Raw genomic sequence first — 25,805 nt, forward strand, 5'->3', positions numbered from 1 at the left:
TTTTTGTTTCTTTAGTAGCCATATAGTCAAATTAAGAATTATAAAGCTTAATCATTTAATCTCATACACAAGGAATTCTGCAGATGCAGGAGATTCAAGCAACACACATCAAAGTTGCTGGTGGACACAGCAAGCCAGGCAGCATCTCTAGGAAGAGGTACAGTCGACGTCTCAGGCCGAGACCCTTCGTCAGGACGGTCTCGGCCCGAAACGTCGACTGTTCCTCTTCCTAGAGATGCTGCCTGGCCTGCTGCGTCCACCAGCACCTTTGATGTGTGTTCATTTAATCTCATATTGTGTATTGTTTGTTACTTCGTGGTACTGATTTGTAACAGGGGACACATTGTGCAGCACCCACCCAAACAAGATTTCTTAAGTTTGGCCGGGCCGAGGGCTATCTTCCCCTAGATTAAGCCGCTAACCGAACCGAGAGTTACATGTATACGGTATAAGGAAAAAAGCAAATACAGGGATGTATTGTTCATAGGTTTAAGTTCCATTAAGAAGTCTGATCACAGAGGAGAAGTTGTTCCTGAAATATTGAGCGTGTGTCTTCAGACTCCTGTACCTCCTCCCTGATGAGAGCAATGAGAAGATGGCATGTCCTGGGTTGTGGGGGTCCTTGATGATGGATGTATCACCTTTTGAAAATGTCCTCAGTGCTGGGGAGGCTCATGTCCATGATGGAGCTGACCAAATTCATGATCCTGTGCATTGACTCCACGCTACCAGACAGTGATACAACCAGTTGGAATGCTCTTCAAGGAACATCTGTAGAAATTTGCTGGTCTTTGCTGACATAACTGTTCTCAAATCATGCCCAAATTGTTAATGAGTATAACAAGCAGCAAGAATCTCAGTACCAATTTTTGTGGTACTCCATTGGTCACCGACTTCCAATCACATTCAGATCTCTCCACCATCACCCTCTGATTCCTAATACCAAGGCAATTTTACATCCAATTTTACATCCTGTCTACCTATCTGCTCCTCCATCTCTTGCTGACTATTTGGGAGTCTGTATATATCCCAAGCCAGGTGACTGACCCAGTTTTCTTTTTCCTAAACTTTACTCCCATGGCTTCATGTGTAAGGTCTCTGGGATATCCTCCCTCATTCATGCTGTGATGGTCTCCATAACCAATACTGAACTGCCATTTGCACTTTGACAACACCCCCCACACCACCATTGTACACGAAGATTTTCGACACCTACATGAAGAATTACAGGTCCTACAATTATTTTGTCTCAATATCACATTCCCATGTGCAAATCATCAAGTTCATTGCCTTACTAGTCAGACTTCTTGCATTAAGATGGATGCAGTTTAACCAAGAATTCATACCATGGCTCATCATACCTTTGTCTATCCAGCGACAAGACTGACATAATTTTCCTGCAACATTTTTCCGTGACTATACATACATCTACTCTATATCCAATTCCCTCACCAAATTAGTTTCAAGCCTTCTGAACAGGACAACTAACTCCTCCCCGCACTCCCACGCAAGAATTTTGGACCTTTTCTGCTTCAGGTGCCAACTGTCCCACCTCTCCCAGAAATATGAAGCCCTTTCTTCTAAGATCTACTCTAAGATCAATCTAACGCTTCACTCCTACAGAGCCCTCCATTTTTCTATCATCCACATGCCTAATTAAGAGTTTCTTAAATGCCCTAATGCAGGGGTCTCCAACCTTTTTTGCATTGCCGACCGGTTTAATATTGACAGTATTCTTGCGGACCGGCCAACCGGTGGGGGGGGGGGGGGGCCGCAGGGTAGGGTTGCCAACGGACAAGAGTAGCAGTCAGATACATTGTGTTTACCCTGAGAAAGACTACAATGACCATGAAGCCTTGCGTGGGCACCAGTGCGCATGCGTAACCTGCGTATGCGTGCGCCTGCCGATTTCTTTCCTTGTAAATAGTTTGTGGCGATTCTGTTCGTTGGAGGGGTGGGTAGCGGGGGGGGGGGGAGGGAGGGGGGTGTGTTAATCACGACCAGAATATAGGTGGTAAGTGGCTAATACACTCAGTTTCATTTCTAAAAGGGTTTATCTAACGAATTTAATATTAAACACACAGCACATATTTTCCTCGCATGAATATAGTGATAAGTCAATTATCAGGGGAGGACAGGGGAGCTTGAAGTAAGTATTGAACGAACTTCCAGTAGAAGTGGCAGAAACAGGTTCGATATTATCATTTAAAGAAAAATTGGATAGGTATATGTACAGGAAAGGAATGGAGAGTTATGGGCTGAGTGCAGGTCGGTGGGACTAGTTGAGAGTAGCATTCGGCACGAACTAGAAGGGCAGACATAGTCTGTTCCCGTGCTGTAATTGTTATATGGTTATATAAGTCAATTGCATCATAACATTTTAAGTAACGTTTGGATATTAAACACACAGCGCATAATTTCCTCCTGTGAATATATAAAATCATTGCAACACACCAATATCGCTGAATCAGTGGGAGCCCTGGGCTTGTCTCCCTGCAACAAGACGGTCCCATCGAGGGGTGACGGGAGACAGCGATACTCGAAGGGGGTTCCTTATGTCCAGTCTATTCCGCAGTTTAATTTCGTTGCATTCATTGCAGAAAACTCTGCTTCGCAAAAATATGTTGGAAGCAACATTTTCGGTGCTTTCGTGGCTATCTCAGGGTATTCAGCCTTGACTTTGATCCAGAATGCCGGGAGAGATGTCAGGTCAAACATACTTTTCAGCCCGCCATCATTTGCAAGCTTGAGGAGTTGATCTCCTTCCCGCGCTGACATGGATGACGCGCAGGTAATGACCTCGCGTGCGTAATGGCTCAACAGTGGGCATGACAAGGAATGAGGAAAGGTGCAGCTGACTCCTATCGCCAAATCTTCACGGTCCGGTAGCGCATGCTTTGTGGCCCGGTACCGGTCCGCGGCCCAGTGGTTGGGGACCGCTGCCCTAATGTACCTGCCTCTCCCACACCTCTGGCCAGGGATTCCGCACATCCACCACTTTCTGTATAAAAAAACTTACCTCTAACAACCCCCGCCCTGTACTTTCCTTCAATCTCTTTAAAATTATGCCCTCTTGTATTAGCCACTTCTGTCCTGGGAAAAAGCCTCTGACTATCCACTCGATCTATGCCTCTTATCATCCTGGCAGTATGACATACTCTCTAGACCAGGCAACATCCTGGTAAATCTCTGCACCCTCTCTAAAGCTTTCATATCCTTCCTCGTATGAGGCAGACATCCCACCCTGCAAAAACTCATTTCAGGAAGGTAGCACCATCAATTTGCGGGAGAATCCCGGAACTTCCGGGAGAGGTGGAATGTCTGCAATAGAGTAGCTCCTGAGCAGCTAGCCAGCTAGCTCTTGCTAATGAACGAATGACACCTGTTAAACTCACCTCAACATGTCTTTTACAGTCCTAACCTACCATGGCCAATTGAAAAGTCACTGTTGCAAACAGTGCAGCGAGCAACACTGTCATTATTTTTGACCTCTATTAGACTGGGGTACACTTTAGTATAGTGTGGGGTGACATACGTTTTACATTTTCTTTTTTTGGAAAACTCTGCCATGGCGCTTTTTCTCTCTCTCTCTCTCTCTCTCGTGGTCTCTCTCTCTCTCACTCTCTCTCTCGCGACCACTCTCTCACTCAAAAAAATTGATTTCCGGGACATTGTATATAATTTGTGGGCATCAGGGAGCTACTATTAATATGCGGGAGACTCCCGGAACTTCCGGGAGAGGTGGGATGTCTGATGAGGTGAACACAATATTCCAAGTGTGGCCTAACCAGGGTTTATTAGAACTGCAACATTACCTCATGGAATGACTGGACAGGACAAAACCAATATTGTGATAAGGTGAGGCCGGGTCAAGTGGGCTATGGGATGGCAGTTGTAGGGCAAGTAAATTGATTATAAATATTAATTGAGGAACAAATATTGTGCATGGGAACCAAGGATAACTGTTCAATGACAAAGTTGAAATAGACTCAAGGGAAGGTTCCCACCGGTGCAGCACATTTCCAATACTGTATTCCAGATCATCAACACAGAGCTGCCAATCGAGCCACACCAGCAATGCCACACCAAATGCATATTCGTAGTGGAAAGTCACGCAGCGTCAGTAGAAACAATGAATAGCATACAGGAAATGTTTTGCATGCAAGCATGCTGACATTTTTAGAGGAGCTTTCCATTAATTACCAATATAATCATGACCCTGATTTTCTAATTAGGCCTAGACTGATTAGGGGTCCCACTGAGATATATTTTTTAAAACAAAGCCGAAAAGAAATTTAGAAACCATCTCCCTTAAAGCTATTGATACTTGCTCACTTTAAAATTGTAAATTGAACTGTGGGTTTATTAGGTAGAAATATTGAAGGAAATGGGACTGAGGTGTTAACTGTTGCTAAGATACATCTCAACTATGATCAAACAGCTCGGTACAACACAGTGATACAGCCAGATCAGCTGCTGCCCCACAGTTCCAGAGAGTAGGTTCAATCCTGATAGAAACCATAGAAACTACAGCACAGAAACAGGCCTTTTGGCCCTTCTTGGCTGTGCCAAACCATTTTCTGCCTAGTCCCACTGACCTGCACACGGACCATATCCCTCCATACACCTCCCATCCACGTATCTGTCATGATCTACGGTGTTGTCTGTGTGGAATTTGTACATTTGTCCAGTGACCATGTGGGCTTCACCCAGTTGCTCTAGTTTCCCCTTACATCCCAAACATGCACTGGTTGCTGAGGCAAGAGGCCCAGATAATCTGGGAGCTATGAATGGTTGGATTGGGGTGTAGAATTGTTAATTTTCTTGTACTTTAACTTTTCTATGTTTGCTTCTATTTTTATATAAACACACACACACACACACACACACACGTAATTGTTCCATGAATTTTCCAGTAATAACTAATCAGTTGCTTCTGTATTTTTCTGGAAACATCTTAACTTTCAGTAGCAGGTGTTATGCCATTTGAAACTGGCTTTTTTATAGGTGAATTGTAACTTTTGTCATCTCTTTTCTGAGTATGAGATGACTACGACTGCTTTTTCCTTTGTCTCTTCTTTGTCTCTTAATAAAATGATCATTAACAATAAATTTTATGCCTTGTTTTGACTTCTGGAAAACCTTTTGAAAAGTATCAGGATCCAATAGAATCTAAGTTTGGCCACCTCCTATCTGGAATAGTTAGAATTTCTTCTAATGTACATTTAAAAAAAGATTTGAACTTTATTACAATTTGTGACATTTCCAAATCTAATTAATCATCCTCTTCACACAAACCAGATTTTCACTCTAACGCAGTGTGAACTGAAACCTATTCTTATGCACTGGGTAGTCATCAGAAACCAACAACCTGCTTTTCATTGTCTCCGTTAATCTGGCCTTTGCTAATATATTATACAAAAGGACTAATGAACCAGCAGATTAAACCCAGGTTTTCACTTGGCCCTATGCAATCTATTACAAAACAATAAGGGCTCCCCATAATATGGAAGCTTCAGTAACTTTTAAATATTAATCTTCAACAAATAGAATTTGTCTTCCTGCTTGTTGCTGCCCCATCCAATGCACTTAACGACAATAAAAATGGAAAAGCGAGGAATAGCTTGCTTTACATTAGTTAAAGTCTGTCCTGAGCCTTGTGGCCCATCAGGCCAGTGCTTATGCTGGTTTCCGTGGCGTGAAGCAACTGAGAGTACGAGACTCCCCCCGGATAGGATGCGAGGTTAGCCCCCAGCATTTTGCTGGTACCCATTCACAGCTGGGTGGACTGGAGCAGTGTGTGGTTAAGTGCCTTGCTCAAAGACACAACACGCTGCCTCGGCTGGGGCTCAAACTCACGACCTTCAGGTCGCTAGTCCAATGCCTTAACCAGTTGGCCACATGCCACACCTTGCTACTTACTTCTCCCTTAACAGATCTCAGTGTTTGCACAATTGAATGTATAAGGTATCTTTCATAATCGAAAACTTCAAAATGCATCTGTGGTGACAGAAATCCGGGACTTCAAAAAACACCTCAACTGGAACATTTCCTCAGCTGCTCCTGCTGTACTTGTGTTAGTTACAGCAGTGAAGCCGATGAAACAGCAGCTTGTGCCAGTTACAGGGTACCTATTCCACATTGATGCTGGTGTATTTGTTCCTGTGAAATTAAAATCACCATAATTTTCAGTGAAGTCATAAACCTGACAAGCTAGATATTAGGCTGAGCTCACACAAACCATGTTCAGCCATCAGAAACAAGAATCACAATAAATGTGACCTAGCTACCAAAAAACCTGCATGTAAAATTCCTTACCAAAATAAACAAATAGTTTCAATAATGGGTCACAGCCACAAACCCTTTTAATCCAAGAACATAAAGGTCAAAGGAAAATAGGAGCAGACTTGTGAAGTATGTCCAAATCCTACATAGACAGGTCTAATTTAGACACCCAATCAAATTCCCTCATAGTTCCTGTTTATTTGTGTTCTCAAGAGGTGATTGATAGCAGTCATGGGGGATAAAACTTTCATTGTCTGTGCTAAGTGTTCCCAAATCAGCCATCACATGAATCAGATGAAATGTACAGCACTGGTCCTGCCCCACTAATTACTGCCAACTGCAGTCAAAGAATCTTCCAATGACAACACATCAGTTTTACAGGCCACACTAGGCATTATTAAAGTGAGATCTCCCATCAGTCCTAGATCTTGTCTAATGACAAGCTGGTTAGTGAGAATGAGAGAGTGAAAGAGTGAGAGAGGGAGTGTGAGTGAGTGAGAGAGTGGGGAAGTGTGAGTGTGTGTGTGTGTGTGTGTGTGTGTGTGTGTGTGAGACAGAGAGAGAGAGAGAGAGAGAAAAGTAAAGATATAATACTGTGAGGACACGGGCAATCCAATCTGAAGTAACAAAGGAAATATGGGAAATATCCAATAGGTCAGGCAGCATCCACAGAGTAGAAAATCTGAGTTAATGTTACAGTTGAAGAACTGTTGTCTGTGATAGAGGGAAAGGAAAAGTGAAGACATTTTGGAATCATTTGTGTGGCAAGTATCTTACCCACATGGGGGTAATGGGGCAATGGAGGACTAGCAGGCTGGGAGAAGATGCTGACATGTCCTGTAAGATTGAGGGAAGTTGGAAAGAGAAGAACCTTGTGAAAATAAAGTAATGGAACAAGAAGAGAGGGTAGGGGCCTGAGAAGAACCAAAGCAAGAACTGTTCCATGTACTGCAGAGGTAAGTAGATGGTTCGGCCTTCAGCAATTTTCCCCAGCTGCACCTTACAGACAGAGGAAGAGAATGGAGATATTGAACGAGTTCAGCCATGTGACAGCGTTGTAGAAGAGAGGGACTGATGTGAATCTCTGTTCTGCAGGAATCTGAGACCCTCAGGCTATCAGGGTAATGAAGTGGTGGTGGCAGGGGGGTCTCAGAAACTAGATGTTTAAGGTGAATATCAGCCTGTTGCAACCAGAACACTCAAAACTCTCAGAGTGAGGGAGGGTATCAGAGATATTAAGGATGTAAATGGGAAGGGACGGGACAAAGAGAGAAAGAACAGTCATGGCAGGAAAAGATAAGATTTATGGGACAAGAATGATGGCTCTCCCAGAATACTGCTAGTGGGACATCAGGAGAAGGCTGTGTAGGGCTGGGAGACTATGAAGCTGGAGACAGTAGGAGGTGCACATTTGCCAAAACGAGGGGAGTAACATTCAGTGGTGGGAACACAGTCCGAAGAGGCATGGTGGTCTGTCTAAGAGCTCATGAACAGCCTCAGCAATGCAGAGGCCAGTTCATAAAAAATAACAGTGTCAACACAAGAGATCCTGCAGGTGCTGGAAATCCAGAACAACACCTACAAAATGCTGGAGGAACTCAGCAGGTCAGGCAGCACCCTATAGGAATGAATAAACAGTTGATGTTTCATCAGGACTGGCCAATAAAGAGTCCTGATTAGGACAGAAACCAGTCCTGATGAAAGGTCTCGACCTAAAACGCTGATTGTTTATTCATTTCCATAGATGCTGCCTGACCTGCTGAGTGCCCTCTTTGCCTGGTTTGTGTGGTCCCTCACTGGGCTACAGGATCAGGCCACAAGATCACTGGGAGTAAGTTACAGTGAAAAATTTGAGATAGTCAATGTCGTGGCAGCAGCTATGACAGAGTATGAGGACAGAGGGGGAGTTCAGGTGGCATAGTCTTTAGAGCAGTCTATAACAAGCAACTAATATATCAGTTTCTCTGAAATATCTCAGGTAATCAATATTTAACTTCTAAATACCACAATCAACTAACAGACTATCATATTGTAGTCTATTTGTCCATTTATGTCACCAAATCAAAACAAGAGGTTACATGACCCTGCGGAGACGTTCAGCAGTACACAATTCCAGTTGCTTAGCATTGGTTTATGAAAGGAACCGTTAAAAGCTTTGAGGCTTCATTTTAAAGGAATAACAGAGGTTTACAAAACGGAAATTGCATGGAAAATTGTTCCAAGGACTAGTTCCAAAGACGAGAAGGTTAAACAGAACTGCATTCATTTGCGAGGTCACTGGGGTATCTTGAATGGTATAGAATTACGTACCAATGCAAATGCATGCATTTCAATGCATTAAAATCCAAAAAGGGCAAAGAGCAGAGAAGACTAATGACATTTTTGTATATCAAAAGCATGATCAAAAGAAACATAAACAGAGGTAATGGTAAAGAGACTTTCTTTAAAAATGCAGCAGGGTCTGATTCAGGATCAGCAGATGACAAATTGTAAGGATACATGTGTACTATGGAGCTGCCTATAATATGACAAATATTTGGGTCTCATCTCATTGATGAGGATATTAATAGCCTTTGATAATAATAGACAGGTTTGTCAGATAAAAGGTGTTGTTTCAGGCTTATTTACAGAAACAAAAAGAGATTGTGCAGGCTTGCATAATTAAGGAGAAATTTTTCAGATCTCATTCTGACTGGTTTCATACACTGTAGTTTGAACCATCAGAACAAGCCCGATCCATAAGTGTTGGAAAGTAACTTACCTGGTACAAAATTTACAACTGGACATTCAATTTGTGAGCAAAAATACAGTGTGCTGGAGGATCTCAGATGGTCGAGCAGCTTCTGTGGGGGAAAAGTAATAGCTGATGCACAGTTTCAATACAAAATGTCGACCATTCCTTTCCCCCAATGGATGCTGCTCAACCCGCTGAGATCCTGAAACAGATGGTTGCTCAAGCCTCCACCGTCTGTATCTCTTGTGTCTCCATTCAAACTGTGTGTATTTGTTTGGGGTATAAGGGAGATAGAGATATTATGATTTTCTTTCAATACAAAATGAATGTGATAAAATCAAGGCAAAAGTTACCAATATGGTACATAAAAACATAAAAACAAACAAATACAAGTTGCCAAGGCATCTAGGTAAAGAGATTGTCATTCTGGGCAGATTTGTCTTGTGATGTCAGTCTGTTCTTAGGGTACCTGTTCAAATGAATTAAAATGGGCAGAGAAACAACATGTGAACATATTGGGCTTTATTTGTTTACAACCTTTTCTCAGTTCTCAAAATGTGTTTATGAGTACGCAGACATGGGATAGGGAGAATGATAAGGTTGGCAATTTCATTACTTTTCTGTATACAGATCGCTGTCTACATATTGCCCCCCCCAAAAAAAAATCAAAGAAAAGTTAAAAGAGACTGCTGGGAATACACAATAGCTCAGTCAGTGTTTGTTCAGGAAAGGGCCAGGTCAATATTGTACAGAGGTGGAATAAAGCTTCTCTATCTCCTCAAGGGAGAGGAATGCCAGCCAAAAGAAGCAGCATGTATCAGGCTGGGATACCATTTGTGGGACACAGCTTGTAAACACTGTTATGATTTCCTTTCCTTGAGCGTATCAGGATCTTCATGGAGCGAAATAATTGAGGTTCTTATTCCAGTCCCACCATCAACTCAAGCACCAGGAGCTTATGGACTCTCTTCAAGATTCAAGTTTATTTATCAAATGTACATTGAAATATGCTGTGAAATCCAACATACCTGAGACTGTGCTGGGGGCAGCCTGCAAGTGATGGCATACATTCTGCCGCCAACATTGCATGCCCACAATGACTGGCAGAACAACACAGAACACAACAAAACAGAACATACCAAGCAACAACAGCAAAACAAGCCCCTGTTCTTCCTTCCCACTCACGCAAATACACAGTCCTCAAACTCTCCAGGTCTTCAGCCTCTGGCAGGCCTAATTTCAGACTCGGATTCAGACGTGGACTTGCAAACATTGGGCCTTTGACTACCCCAGCAGACTCACTTAGGAACAACTTAGGACTATCTATGTGTACTGGATGTGCTCCAGATGGAATAGTGACTTTAGTGACTCCACCGCCACATTAATATTGACTCCACTGTTACGCTTTAAGGTAAAACCGATAATCTGGCACTCTTTTCTTTGCGGGCTAGATACTTTGCCAGATTATCAGATGTTGTTCTATTAACAGCAAAAACATACTTTCATTTCATTCTTTTTAATGCGTTTGTCAATGTGAACCCAGTAAAGTTAAAGAAAATTGGAAATACACAAGCTATAACCATGGTGTTCTGGACCCAACCTTGGCTCCCACCAAATATCCAGTGCCAAGTCCAGACCATGGCCACTATCAGGATCATGCTCTGGCTCCCGGCTCTCACTCCAGACTGATGCCAAACCATCAGTATTTCCGAACACTGGACACCAGATTATGGGTGACCCTTGTTACAGCCATTTGGAAATGGAAATTCATCCTTATGAATCACTGCACAAAATATTTGAGATTCTAAATAGCATTTGCTCTTCTAGAAATAGTGCAGAAAAAATTAATAAATAAACACCATTTTTTTAACCTCTTAATTTTGATGTAAGTGCAGATGACACAGCTCCATGTTATGGAAAATTGTGATATGGACCAGTTTCTAGAAACACAACCTCTCTGTAACAAGGGAAATGCCCGTCATAGAGTCTGATGGCACGTCCCTCCCAGTTGACTCCCTTCTCCCCTCCAGGCACTTCTTCCCCTATAGTTTAATTCTCAATTCATCCTTCAACTAACATTATTTATGACCTCCACCTGCCTGCCCCTGAATTCCATCTCCATGCTACTCTCCTTTCCTTCCACAACTCAAGCTGACATGTTTCTTTTTCACAGGCACTATCTGTAATTCTCTGTTATTCTAACTCCCAATTCATCCTTCCTGTCCATGGTCCTTGGAAAGCACTACTGCCACCTAGTTCCCTACTCACCTCCGCTACATCTCCCTTTCTGAACTATGGCGTGTTGTCCACACAAACTTTAAAAGCCTGAACCAAATTACTGGCCCCATTATTGAAAAGTTCCCACAACCGACGGACTCACTTTCAGGACTCTTCATCTCCTGTTCTTGAGATTTATAGTTTATTTATTTATTACCATTATTTCTTTTTTTTTATTTGCACAGTTTGTCTTTCAACACTGGTTACTTGCCCACTTTTATATGGTCTTTCATTGATTCTATTACTGTAATTATTCTATTATCGACTTACTGAGTATAAAGACAAGAAAATGAATCTTAGGGTTGTAAATATATACTTTGAAAATAACTTTACTTTGAACTTTGAAAAAGAGAGCACAGAAATAGGACCTTCATCCCATTATATCAATGCTGACCATTTTCCCGATTAACACTAATCCCACTTTCCTGCATCAGGTCCATTTCCTTCCACATCTAAATCAGAAAGGAAATCATCAGAGACTATGAGCAGAGTTTTCGACCCTTCCTGTACAACTTTAACTTGGATTGCACTTCTAATACACAAAAAAAGTGTCTGAAGGAACCTCAGTGAAATATGGTCAGAAAGTTTGCTGTTGGTATTGAGAGAAATCAGGAAAAGTTTAAGAACATGGAACGTAGAATGCTACAGCACAGCACAGGCCGCTCGGCTCACAATGTTGTGCTGACCCTTTAACCTAATCTAAGATCAATCTAATCCTTCCCTTCTACAAAATGCTCCATCAACCATGTGTCCATCCAAGAGTTTCTTGAATGTTCCTAATGTATCTGCTTCTACCACCACCCCTGGCAGAGTGCTCCATGTGCCCATCACCCTCTGTTATAAAGAACTTATCTCTGACAATACCCCTATACTTTCCTTCAATCACTATAGAATTATGTCCCCTGGTATTAGCCATTTCACCCTGGGAAAAAGTCTCTGACTGTCCACTCGTTCTATGCTTCTTATCATCTCGTACACCTCTATCAAGTTACGTCTCATCCTCTGCTCCAAAGGAAAAAAAGCTTTAGCTTGCTCAACCTAGCCTCATTGGACAAGCTTTCATCCAGACAGAATCCTGGTAAATCTCCCCTGCACCCACTCTAAAGCTTCTGCATCCTTCCTATAATGAGGCAACCAGAATTGAGCACAATATTCCAAATGTGATCTAACTGGGGTTTTATAAGGTTACAACACTTCCTCCTGCATCTAAAAATGACTAACAAGACAAATACAGTAAAGAAAAATAGGCTTAAATGAATCTAGTATAGTGAAGATTTGAGAGGAGAATGGGAAGGAAAAATTTAAGGCTTTCATTGTGTGAATAAATTGATTGATGAAGTGGGGCTGTGGGCAAGGAAAGTCTAAAACTCTCTATTCAACTGCACTTTCTCCCTCCAGTTACTCACTGGTTCATCCATCTATGTGGCATTGCCCTTGTATGCTGCTAAGCCTATCTTTCTAACGTGCAATGAATGTGTCTCCAGCTTCTGCTCTCTCCCTCACATCACCGCTTCTTTGGAAGGAAGATGGCAGGAAGACCAAAGTCATTATTCCACCGGGTGCAAATTCAACATCTGCAGCCTCTTGTGTCTTAATTATTTCACGCAGAAAGCACAAACCAAGAATGCTATTGATAGGTCTCCTTTTGACTGGATTAAAGCATCTCCAGCAGCACCAAAAAAGATTGACATTATAACCAAACATCTACAAACTGAGGTAGAGAACTTTGAGTGTCTGCAATCATCCATTTAAAGAAATGCTTCCACATTGCACTTGTTATTTTTAGTTTATAGACATTCCAGCCCAAGAAAGCAGTCTGTTGGCATCTACCCTATCAACCCCTCTCAATATCTTCGAGTAATACTGACCCTTCAATCCAACTCATCTGCACTGACAATGATGTCCACCAAACTAACCCATTTGCCCCAAATCCCTCTGAACATTTCTTAATCATGTGTCTATCAAAATATTTTTTTTCATATTATTGTACCTGCCTCAACCACTTTTGCAGGCAGCTCATTCCATGCACACACCTCCATCTGTGGGAAGAAACCACTTCCAAGTTCCTTTTAGATCTTTCACCTTCCACCTTCAACCTTCGTCTGATGAGCTTTTGTTTCCCGTTCCTGGTAAGAAGACTTTATCTGCACCCCTCATGACCTTATACCTCCCCATAAGGTTATACACCTCATCCTACACGCTGAGAAATCAAGTCTGAACTTGCCCAACCACTCCCTACAACTCAGAAGCTGGAAATCTGGCAGCATCCTCACTCTTTCTAGTTTAATGATATCTTTCTTATAACAGGGTAACCAAAACTGTACACCATATGCAAAAGTGCACCAATGGCACCAACGTAATATTTCAACTCCTATGTTCAATTGCCTGACTGATGGTAAAAGCTCCATCCATACATACTCTGAAAGTTTTCTTCCATACTGCCTCAATAACAAAAAATCAAATCACAGCATTAAAATTGAGATTTATATATCTTGCACAGCCATCTATATTGACTACCGTAGCGTGATTTCAAATTGGTAAGTTGTCCTAGTCCAACCATGTAGACACGATGGCCAGGAAAGCTCACAAAAACCTCTTTTTCCCCAGGAAGTTAAGGAGATTTGGCATGTCCCTGTCAACCTTTACCAATTTTTGTCGGTGCAGCATAGAAAGTATTGTATCTAGATTCATTCTGGCTTGCTATGGTAACTGCTCTCCCCAAAACCACAAGAAACTGCAGAGAGATTTGGACACATCTCAGCACATCACAGAACTCAGGCTCCCGTACAAGTTCTGATGAAGGGTTTGAGCCCAAAACATTGACTATACTCTTTTCCATAGATGCTGCCTGGCCTGTTGAGTTCCTCCAGCATTTTGTGTGTGTTGCTCTCCTCCGTGATCTCTGTCTATACTTCTTGTTATCTCAGTAGAGCAGCCAGTATAATGAAAGATCCCACCCACCCTAGATGTTCTCTCCTCTCTCCCATTGGGCAGAAGATGCAAGAGCCTGAAAGCACATACTAACTAACACATTTACAGACAGCTTCTGTTATAAACTACTGAACAGTTCCCTAGTATGATAAGATGGACTCTTGACATCACAATCTACCTCAATATGATCTTGCACCTTATTATCTGCCTGCACAGTTTGTTCTCTGTAGCTGGAACACTTTATTTTGCATTTTGTTATCATTTTGCTTTGTACTACCTCAATGCACAGTGTAACAAATTGATCTGTATGAACACTGTGCAAAACAAGCTTTTCATTGTACATGTGACAACAAACCAATTTCATTTGCGATAATGGTGGGCAATCTATGCTGTGAACTCATACCATCAAGAAACACATGGTGAGAGACCTTCACTTATGCCATTTATAATCACCCATAACTGCAGACATTTATTCAGTTTTCACCATTAGAATTACATTGTCTCCAGGCATAGAATAATGAGTATCCCAACTCAGATACTGCCCAGTCATGAAGCAAACATCTACCTTTTTAAATCAGGTGAAAAAACTACATTAACTTTTAACTCAGACCCAGGAACACAACATTTTAAGTCCTGTTATTGTATCACTGTGCAGGACTCTGAATCTGACTGCTAAGAAGTTACAATGGGGTGATCTCTAAATCTCTTTCATGTATGAGTAAAATATTCTTCAAATTCTTTGAAGCTTAATAATTGGTGCAATTTAAAGGTGCGAAAACACTAATTTTATCCTTAAGTTTCATGCTGTGGTTTGATTAAAATATTCCAAACCCCAATTCTCCTGTGCAACACATACCTTTTTTTAAAAAAAGTACTCTGCATTCAACAATTATGTGGTGAGAAATATTACATTGGTAATGAGTTCCATCTGAATGGCTAGGGATTGCAAAATGTTCTACATGAGACTATTCGAGCACCTGTAGGCCAACAGATTTCTTTTATGGTCTTTGCTAAAAGGCCTTGTGAGGATAGGTACGGGGTGGGGGGGGGGGGCGGGATAGGAAGTCAGGAGCAACTGCACTAATGGCTTTCACTAACATAAATCTGGAACACTACCTTTATCTCTGTTTATGGAGGATGCAAAATGTAACTAGGTTGGTAGTGACTGAGTGAGATGAAAAATGCCTGCCATTAGGCTATAGCAAGGCAAAACAGAACAGTACAGGAACTGCTATGATTTCAATATTAAAAGGGTTGTGTGCTATTTCAGATGAACATAATTGGACTTTAGATGCTGCTGTACAACATGGCAGGCTGCAAAATAGGAAAATACTGTCATGTACTCAAGAACTCAATGGAGTTCAATATTGCCAACATAATACACTTCCAGTTAATTTCAAATAAAATTGTGAAATTTTCTGCAAGGTAAACTTCTATTTTAGGGTTAGTTGTTTGAGGGAGAGGAGTGAATATTTTTATACTCCCTGAAGGCTGACCCTCTGAGCACAATAACTGGTTCTGGAGCATCAGGTGCAACTGTTACTCTATCTAATTATTTCGAATTGCAGAGATCAGGGACTTAACAGTCGGACCATGGGGAATTCAAAAACAAAACCAAAACAAACAAAATTAAAAGATTTAATCTTTTCAATATATGTTTCCTGGTCATTACCGGTGAGAAATTGGTGCACTAGCCCTTGTGATATGTAGCTATTTCTGCAATGTACGCAAGAGATGAATAACCTTTGAACCAATATTACATTCATAGTATGACACAAGCAGTAACATTTCTCACTGTCTGAACCTAGGAGAGGCATTAAAGAAAGGTTTCTATCCTATTTCCAGTACTCTGGAAGATGGAACAGCCTTTATGGATTGGATGCACTCAATGTATTTTCCAGCAACCAATAATTTTAGACATTTGTCTCGTTCTCTGCAGTGCAATGATTACAGCCTAATCCTGTTTCACCTCATCAGATTACTGGTCTCCATCTATCCAGGTGGGTCCAAAGTCATTAATCTTGATTCCATTGGTATCATAACTTTCTCAATCTGCTACTTAATCAATCCAAGCAGGACTACTTAATGAGCTCAAATTTCTACCTAGTGTCATTGCAACTTCAAATGTGTGCCAAAGTCAAGAATGATCTCACTTCCAAGGGCATTCTACCACCGGCTTTGACTCAAACACTATTTATGGCACGTACCAGTCAATCACTCGATAGGTCCTGAGTGATCGCTCTCAGAAATCCATTGAAGGTTTATGACTTTTTTCTAAAGCAGATCTTTAGATACCTCAAATATATTAAATATATCTTTCATTCCTAACAGGTAAAAGAGTATGCCAGTGGAAAGTCTCTAACAGGTAAAAGAGTATGCCAGTGGAAAGTCTCTAACAGCTAAAAGAGTATGCCAGTGGAAAGTCTCTAACAGCTAAAAGAGTATGCCAGTGGAAAGTCTCTAGGAGACTGTTTCCAAAGCTCTGTCTGCAATCATCTTGTGCTCAACTAAAGATGACCAAATAAATCAATGTTGTTTACTCATTATCTCTCTCTATTGTTCAGTAATGATTGATAGTAACATTTTTTGTTGTTAATGGCTATTGAGTTCTCAGGTGCATTTTCCATCTCCTTACTTTGAAAATAAGCTGGTACATACCCCTCCTTGGCTTAGCATCACTGTTATCATTTGGTCCTTCAGGGGTAATTCAAAATGAAAATATATCAAAAATGATTTATATTGAGAAATATATTATTGTATGTGTGTGTGATGTAACCAAACTTTGAACCCTCCACCTCTGTACCATTTACACAGTTCAGTCAAGACTAGACCACAAATAGGCAATAGCCAGTCACTGCAAAGACCAAACACGCAATACATAATGCCACCAGAATCTAAGTTGCCCAAGAAAATAGGGTAGTGGTGAGTGCAAATCTCTTCCAGCTAAGGGTGCGCTGGAGTTTGAAGTTCAATTCCAGTGGGTACACAGGGTCTCAGGGGCGCTGGCCTGAAATCCCAGAGCAAGAACCATTCCCATGGCAACCCATCAAATGTGTGGGTTTCCCCTGGTGCTCCGGTTTCCTTCTTCTGAACTTTACCCGCGGGTGGGAGTCCAACTTAAAGGTGCATTACTGCTACCAACTGGACTGGAGTGTGGTGTAGAGCTGAGAAATAAAACTCTGACCAGTTCTTTATCAAATGAAAACTAAATTATTCCAAAAAGTCCTATGGATTGTAAATAATGAAAGACAATAATGTGAATTAAAGTCACTTTCATAACTTAATAAAGTTTTTAAATGAAAACTATCAACCCTCAAAGATAATAGTGAAACCTGCATTTGAGTTCTTTCAACCTTATATGCTTCACATTGCAATTGAATGTGTCCAGCTGTTTCATAATGATGACAAAATCTATACACTTCAGAGTGGTTTTCCAACATGATAAAAGGAATAATTAAGCATAGTATGCCCAATTCTAAGCTGAGTCAATATATTCCTTCCTTTGTTTTACCCCCTTCTCTCATCAAGCCAACAGTTTTATGTCTCCCTTCTGTTATCCCACAAGTCTTGCCATTGCCCCCTAATTCTTAGCCCCACCAATCCCCTTGCTTCTGATTTACTAAGTTGAAGGTCTATATCCGCAGTTGAAATTTTAACAGTTTTTTCAGCAAATAATCAACCTGCTCATTCCCCTCAACACCTCTGTGTGCTGGCACCCATAAGAAAAGGACACGCATTGTAAACCAATACTTTGAATATGAAATAAAGTTTGAAGAGCTTCCAGCAGTAAATCTGACCTCCTGCTAGGATGACCTGTTTTAAGCTTAGACAAAACCGAAAAAGAATCTGAACAAATTACAGCTTTGCAAGGACAGATTTCCTCCAGCCACTGTAAGCCCAACATGATGGCAGCCAACTCTGCAGTATACACTGATAAATGGTTAGTGAGGTATTTATTTATTGTTACCTGTAATTCAGGCACAAAAACAGCCACACCAATATTCTCAGTTATATTATCTTTTGATCCATCAGTAAAAATGGTGAACATATCACAATAATTTCCTTAACATATTGATGAACCAACAGACCCTTAGGTATACGAGAGTATTTCGACTTCATTGAATCACGCAAACCAAAATCAACTGAAGTCACGGGGGTGGTGGGGGGAGACAAGGTGGGATAACCGAGAAAGCTACAGCGGGACATACTGCATAATCCAACAAACCCATATTCCTAGCGTGGTAAGAACCCAGACACCCAAAACTAGGCTCCGATTTCCTCGCACAGTTCAAAGATGTACTGGGTAGGTAGTCATTGTAAACTGTCCCGTGCTTAGGTTAGGGCTAATCGGGGTGGTGGGAATGCCGGGGGCGTGGCTCGAAGGGCAAACTCCACGCGGTACCGCTAAGTAAATAAAATATTAAAAATCAGCTTTATTCCATTTTTCCCTCGCTGAGATGATTACGGTCGGATTCCACGAACGCGACGGAGGGTAAAATTAATTTCAGCTTCATAGATGCTTATTCCAGCGCTGAAGCCAGTCTTAGCAGCAGCTGGGTGGGTTGTGCACTTGCCCCGGCACCCGTTCTCTGAAGGTAAGAGGTGCTTCATTCCTAAATGGTGCAGCATTCTCTCATTCAACGGGGCGCCAAGAAGAAATGCAAATTTCAGATTCTCCCCATGTGTTTACATTGTTTGTGGGCGCGGAGACAGGGATAGATTCTACCGTGAGGGCAACGGGAATGGTTCTTGCTCTGCGATTTCAGGCATTCGCCCCAGACACTCCGTCCACCCACCCGAATTCGGGCAGCACCGCCCGCTTCTCTGGCGCTCAGCCCCGCCCTTCTCTCCTCCCTCAGGGGCGCCGACTTCGCCCGAGCGCTGCCGAAGTTGTTCGGTGTCTCTCTCCGGGCGCTGTCCACCAAGGAAAGCGGCTGAAAGGCGCTCGGCCGCCATCGGTGCCCTTTCGCTCACAACAGGTCTCGTTCTCCGGGGTCCGGCAGGCCTCATCCCAGTTTTAAACCGGTACTGGTCTGGCTCCCGGCCCTGTATCTGCCCCTCCTCTCCCCCCCCCCCCCACACCACCCCAGGTCCTGAGACAGTCTCCGGATTAAGCTCCTGGATCAGAGCGACTTGGAAGGGGTTGTCAACGTTAACACCAGCCACACAGAGAGCACAGATCAGAATAAAGCACGGCCCTCATGCGGGACTGGGCCGCGCTAAAACGCACAGCCGGTTCCCACATCCCCTGCGCCTGGGCGCTCAGATCCCTGCCAGCGCGCATACACTGACAGCCCAACACAGAAGGCCACGAACCCAAACAAATCATAATATGCAATCATATCATCGAAGCAGTAGCCCAATCCAACCCGCGGAAAACGGGATACAAGGGACAAGGAAACAAATGCGTGTTTGTGGGGAGAGGTGTCGAGGGAGAGCTTTTTACAGAATAGCAGTGGAGAAATAATGGAATTAAGGGTGGATGGAACTCAAGATTTTGAGATTGGTGGCTAGAAGTGGCTAGTGGTTGATTAAAGACAATCTGGGGTGTTGAACGAGTTAGAGTCGGATACGCACGTGGTCTGTGGCTTGCAGGACGCGGAATGTAAGGTAGGACGGGGCCATGGAGAGAATACAGGGTTGAAATCTTAACTGGATAGGTGGCTGGGGGTGGCGAGGGGGAAGAGAGTGATGGAGGTTGGCGGGGGTGTAATCGAAAACACAAAACACAGGGACGACTGAATACTACTTTAGATGCAAAGGGCAGATTAATCGATGTTCGGTGTTAGAAGTTAACAAAGGTGTGAGTGAGGACTTTGGGATCAGTTGAAGCAAGGTGTAAGCCTACAGCACTACAATGGCAGTTCTATTCACCGGGCAATACGCACAAATAGAACCAATAGGGATAAAGAAACGACCTTAGCCATTCCCCAACGACTCTAGTTTGTAGCAAGCCAATACGTAACAGTACAAAAACTAAACCAATTGAAGTAGCAGCACAGACAAGGGTCCGAGTTGCAGCATCTCCTTTTTCGAGCTATATGATGAACAAGCAGGCAAGACTCACTCTCCAGCACCCAGACATGAACCCAGTATCCACGTTGACATACAAAGAAAAATACAGACATTTGTCACAAAAAGGAATACAGTATAGACGCATTCAACCTTTAAACCCGTTATGACGTTCAATTAGTTTATACATAATCATCTCCATACAGTCAACAGCGAGATACTTCTTGACATCCTTAACTATGAAGAGCTATCTACTGTGGTCATGAAAATTTCAATTGTCTCAGCAACCACAACAATTTTAAGGAATGCCCTGATTACTAAAACCGCTGTGTGTGGGGGGGGGGGGGGGAGGGGGGATTGTTCTTTATGATTTAAACACTGGAATACCAAGATGAAATTTTCCAAGATCTGTCTTCTGTTCCCATTAACTTCACAAGAGGAACCACCTTAGATGGTGGTGGGGAGGACATGGCTATGAAATCATCTTTCTTTAAAAAAAATCTCACATGCCTTTACCAATTGCTATTAACATTCTTAACTCAAGGGAACATAAAGCCAAGCCCAATAAACGCATAATTTAAGCCTCAATGTTATTCTAGCGAATCTGTGCCGTGTCTAAGGTAACAAACGGTACTATTTTTGGGGTGGAGTGGCCGGATCTAATCATAACATTCAGGATGTGGTCCATCCAAGACTCTGGGCAAATGAAGCAGAGCTCATTACTTTTGTATTGCAAGCCCCATGAGATGACCGCTAACATTCCATTAGCCTTGGATTGCTTTCCGTACCTGACCGCTCGCTGTCTTTGAGTGATTTGTGTGCTTTGACATTCACATCCCTGGTACACAAACCAGTGGCAGCCACACACATAATAGGCAGACCCAGTTCGTTTTTATATAGCAAACATAGATGTAGGTTAAAACGTTCAGTACATTCTTTTATTAAATCTCTCCCCCGCCCCCAAAGCGTCATTATCCCACATTGTCTGAAGAAATTAGGATTCAAGGGACTGTACGAAATAGGGTAGGACCAAGCTGCTCAGAAATTCCACTAATTCCACCTGTTTATTAATACTGTGAATCGGGATCTGTGAATCCCGGCTGATTAATTAACATAATGAATCGTAAAGGCAAAATCTAGGTTAAAAGCCTTGAAAATGGCAAATATTCAGGTTACCGTCTGTCGGGTTAATTTCGCATCGACTGTAGACATTTTTGAGAAAGCTGGCCTCGCAGTCAGTGTTATACACCGAAAGGTGACAGAAAGACTGGGGTGATAGCTTGGTGGCTATAATAGATTGATTGGTAGCGGTGAACGATTTACTTTCCATAGCCCCTCCTCCGAAGCCCAATCTGTGTCCTGATGCATACTCGTACATTCACAGAAGCAGATCCAGCTACTACTTCAGTGCACCGGATCCACACCCTTGCCCAAAGAAATGGGAATTTTCAACAAAAATAAAGAGGCCATCCTCAGCAATAAATAAATCAATATATCACTGGACCCTCCAACCACCTAAGTCCACATGCTGGGAAAAGTCACAGCTCGTCCACCGAAGCCTTCAATATATTGGAGACGGGAGACTGAGGTAACAACACCATAAATATGGCGGTCTATCATTCATATACATCTAACCTCAAGATACAGTCTCGACTCAATATTAAGGCGTCAACATAAGGCGAGGGGGATGTATCCGCGATGTTGCAATCCATACCAAATGATAAAGCGAATTATCTTCCCCCCCAAAAAAAAATAGAAGCCACTTACTTCATTTGCTTTACGATGGTGCTTTTCCCCGATTCGCCCGCCCCTGTTGGAAAACGGAGATAGCGATGAGAGAAAGTGGGCACGGGGAACCATGGGGTGGAAGATGCGTTAGTAAATGTAAGGAGATAAAGGGAGATTAGAGCGAGAGGAGAGGAGGAGGCCGGGCCCGCGGAGGTGCCCACCAGCCTGTAGTCGGTGAGGGAGGGAGGAAGGGTAAGGAGGTGGAGGGAGGCCCTTCGGTCTTACCGAGAAGCAGCAGCTTGACATCCTTGGCGGCGCTGAGGCCATCCTCTTTTATGGTTTTCTCGATGGCTTTGCTCCGCTCCATGGCTGCCCTCTCCTCGGCGCTCATTGTACATCCCATGGTTAGTGTGTGGAAAGTAGCACAGCTCTGGCCTCTCTCTCTCTCTCTCTCTCTCTCTCTCTCTTCCTCCTCCTCACTCACTCACTCGAATGAACCCTCTCTTTGCGAAACGCCGGGTCTTTAATCGCACATCCAAAGCCGGAGGAGAGATGGGGCCGGGCTCACTCCGTTTCTTGCCGGTGCACAGATACAGGAATATCCTAGAAAGGCTGGTGGGGGTTGTTTTTTTTCCTTTTCTCTCTCTCTCTCTCTCGCTCTCTCTCTCTCTCTCTCTCTCTCTCTCTCTCTCTCTCTCTTTGCAGATTTGCACAATCAAGACAGTGGTCTTCAGATGGGGAGGGGAGGAGAGAGAGAGAACAGGGGCTTCGGCCGGAAGGGACTGTCACTGGATTACTGCTCGGTGATATCTGCTGGGCGGCGGCAACGTTTCAGCCCGATCGCATCGTTCGGCTGCTGACAATGGGAAGAGAGTGCCAGAGAGTGCGCCAGCCCCACTCCACACTGACGTCAAAAACACACTGAGCCTGCGCCAAGCCACCAACACCCAGCGCCGCCGCTGCTCACTGCACCTTAAGCAGCGGGTGAGGGTGGAGGTGTGGTGTTGGGTGGGGTAGGGGCGCTGAAGTGGATCTCCTCATTGCAAGGCGTGCCAGAAAAGGGTGCAATCGCGGGTGCCCTCCTCAGACACTGGCGTTTGCGGGAAGTGGGTGTGTCAAGGCGACTGAAGTCAATATTTGCACTGGGAAATCTGAACTCGGAGCACAAACTGAGTTTACATATTTAATGCAACATGGAGCTGAAATTCATATCTGGAATACTCTTACTTCTGAACACACACGCACACAGCATGCTCATTGAACATGAATTTAAATAGGATTATGATCTATCTACCCGCCTTTGTGGGGGGGGGGCTAGGAATTATGGTGAGCACTTTCAATTGATCACGCCCTTAATGCATCGCTGTTGAATGGATTTTAACCAGAAAATCGCCGGCATTTAGAATGCTGGTCGGAGCTGTTAAGTTACAGTCCGTGACGTTTTAGCGTAAGGCAGGCTGGAATACGCGGCTACTGTAAAGTCAGATGAGACCGGGAAGAGAAGCGAGCGCAGTTAGATTCACACAAACACGGCGCTGGGGCTGTTGGATCGCGAACGCTCCGTGCGCCCAAGCGAGGAAACAGTGCGAGGAGCCGGAACGATAACTGTGAATTCTGCTGGAACGGCTGCTTCCATTTTCCAGGTTTTAGGGCGTATACAGTACCTGAGATGTGCAAATCAGGGCACCAGAGCCAAACGAGCAACCGAACTTTTGGTTTGCTACTCCCGCTCGCCTCACCATCCTGGCCACCACTGAAATCTATAAATAACATCCAATGCCAGCCCCTCTCTCGCCGCAACAGCCTTTTTCTAACTGATTGTCAAATTCCTGTGTTTTTTTGGCCCTTCCTCAAAAAGACATCCCTATCTGACCATTTCTCTCGCGGCAAAAATCCTGACATCTGGATTAATCCACTCCCCAGAACAGTCTTTCCCGCAGCAAACATCTGTGGTTTAGAATATCGGATCATCCGTTATCCATTAGGAGGATTATGTTTTACTAAACATTATATAAAAAAAATCAATGCAATATTTATGAAGTGGTTTGAGATGTGCATCGAGCGGTGCGTTGTGTAGAGGAGCGAAGATGAAAGGCGTGTTAAAATGAGAACTCTCTGATGAAAGTGGATAACATTTATTTCGATAATTGCCGGAATACCATTTGTGCAACGAGGCGCCGCCTGAGGATTGGTCTTCCGACAGAGACAAAATAAGAACTGTCTTAGAGCTCATTTCCCACCCGGTACGTGCCAAAGCGCGCCGCCACCTTTCCAAAGTTAACGCAATTGCTTGGGTGCTGGCTACCCGCCTGTCCTCCGGTCCCCGAAACACCAACAGGGCGAGGTCCAAGGTTGCAATATGGTACCATTGCCATGTGGATCAGAACCTTGCCTTTAATTGATCGCCACATTAAAGTCAGATGCTGAAAACAAAGGGAAACGAAGCATCAGTCCCATATTTCCTTATAAAAAATCGATTCGGCCCATGGAGTTAATTCTCTCTCATTTTTCCCTGTAACCGACTTTCCCCAGATTCCCACTAATTCCCAACAGATTTCTTACACATTAAGGACGACTTACAATGACCATTTTATCGAGCAACCCAAACCTAATTGGGATATGGGGGGGAACTCAGATGGTCACAAGGAGATTGGGCAGACTCCACATCGACAGCAGACACATGGGTCACCGAGCCGCGATGCAGCAACTCTACTGGTCGATGAAGGGTTTGGAGCCTGAAACTAACTCTGCTTCTCTTTCCAGCTGCTGAGTATCCCCAACATTTTCTTTTGTTTTTATGTTCTCTTATTTGGGCTTTCGTTTACTGTTGGTAAATGATCATGGTTCCTGTCGCAGAATTTTAATTTACCAAAACTTAAAAAGAAAGAGCAGGCAGGGTTATGTACATTCAGGGATGATGAGTGACTATGTGGTCTGTACAATGGGAATCAGTGTAATATACCTGGGAATAATACTGTAGACAAAACCAGGGAATGCTGGGCAATGTGGTGACTGCACCAGCAAGGATTAATAGGGACAGCCTTTGATATGGTTCACTACCACCTGAAATGCAGTCACACACTATCCTGCAATGAGGTTGCTCTTCTCCTTTGTCATGGGATCAGCCTTCTGGTCCCCCAGGTTTAACAGCATGGCAGCAGTTTCAATGTAATGTCTGTTCTAACCTCCTGACAGGCTGGTAGCAGCATTTGTTAAACCCGGTTCTGCCAGGAAAGCCCATACCCCTGAGTTAATCAACAATTATTCCTCATTCTGCTACAGTTTCCATGTTATCGTCACTCTCTTTCTAATCTTCAAAGTGACTTGACCTCGGTTCCTGAAAACTGCCTGGCCAAACCATCACTGCAAGCCATGTATCAAATCGCTGATCAAACAATATGGAAACAGATCATTCAATCCATCAAGTCCATGTCGACTATCAGCCAATCAATCAGAGGAATCCTATGTTCATCCCAGTGTCCTTAGTTTCCCTTCATTCCCACCAGATAGTCTAGCATTGGAGTTGCCATGGAGTCTGGGATGGCTGATAGGTAACAGCAATGGCAATGGGGTAAAGGTACTGACCAACCTGCATATCTTGTGATGTGGGAGTATATTGGAGTATCCAGAGGAAACTCACACTGTCACAGGCAGACTCCACACAGACAGCACCCAAGGTCAGGACTGAACCAATCAGCATGAAGCAAGAGTTCTACCATCTGTGACACAATGCTGCCTAACTTAAACATCCAATTTAGGGTGCAACTATGCAGATTCCAATTAATTCCCTTAGAGCTGGGGTTCCTAATTTTTTTTTAATGCCATGGAGCTTTGCCAT

General features: G+C 43.3%; 1 protein-coding gene across 2 annotated transcripts in view; it reads right to left on the bottom strand.

Moving 5' to 3' along the window:
* gnao1a (guanine nucleotide binding protein (G protein), alpha activating activity polypeptide O, a) overlaps positions 1-23,112 on the bottom strand; it is a 302,144-nt gene extending 279,032 nt beyond the window's left edge. For both annotated transcript variants that reach the window (XM_072279401.1, XM_072279400.1), the window contains exons 1-2: positions 22,253-23,112; positions 22,007-22,049 (exon numbers count right to left, since the gene is read on the bottom strand). In XM_072279401.1, the coding sequence (XP_072135502.1) occupies positions 22,007-22,049; positions 22,253-22,370 (161 nt within the window). In that variant the 5' untranslated portion in view covers positions 22,371-23,112. The remainder of the gene's footprint in view (positions 1-22,006; positions 22,050-22,252) is intronic.
* Between the last annotated feature and the right edge of the window lie 2,693 nt (positions 23,113-25,805).

The sequence above is a fragment of the Mobula birostris genome, chromosome 15 (genome assembly GCF_030028105.1).
Source record: "Mobula birostris isolate sMobBir1 chromosome 15, sMobBir1.hap1, whole genome shotgun sequence".
In the NCBI taxonomy this organism is placed as follows: domain Eukaryota; kingdom Metazoa; phylum Chordata; class Chondrichthyes; order Myliobatiformes; family Myliobatidae; genus Mobula; species Mobula birostris.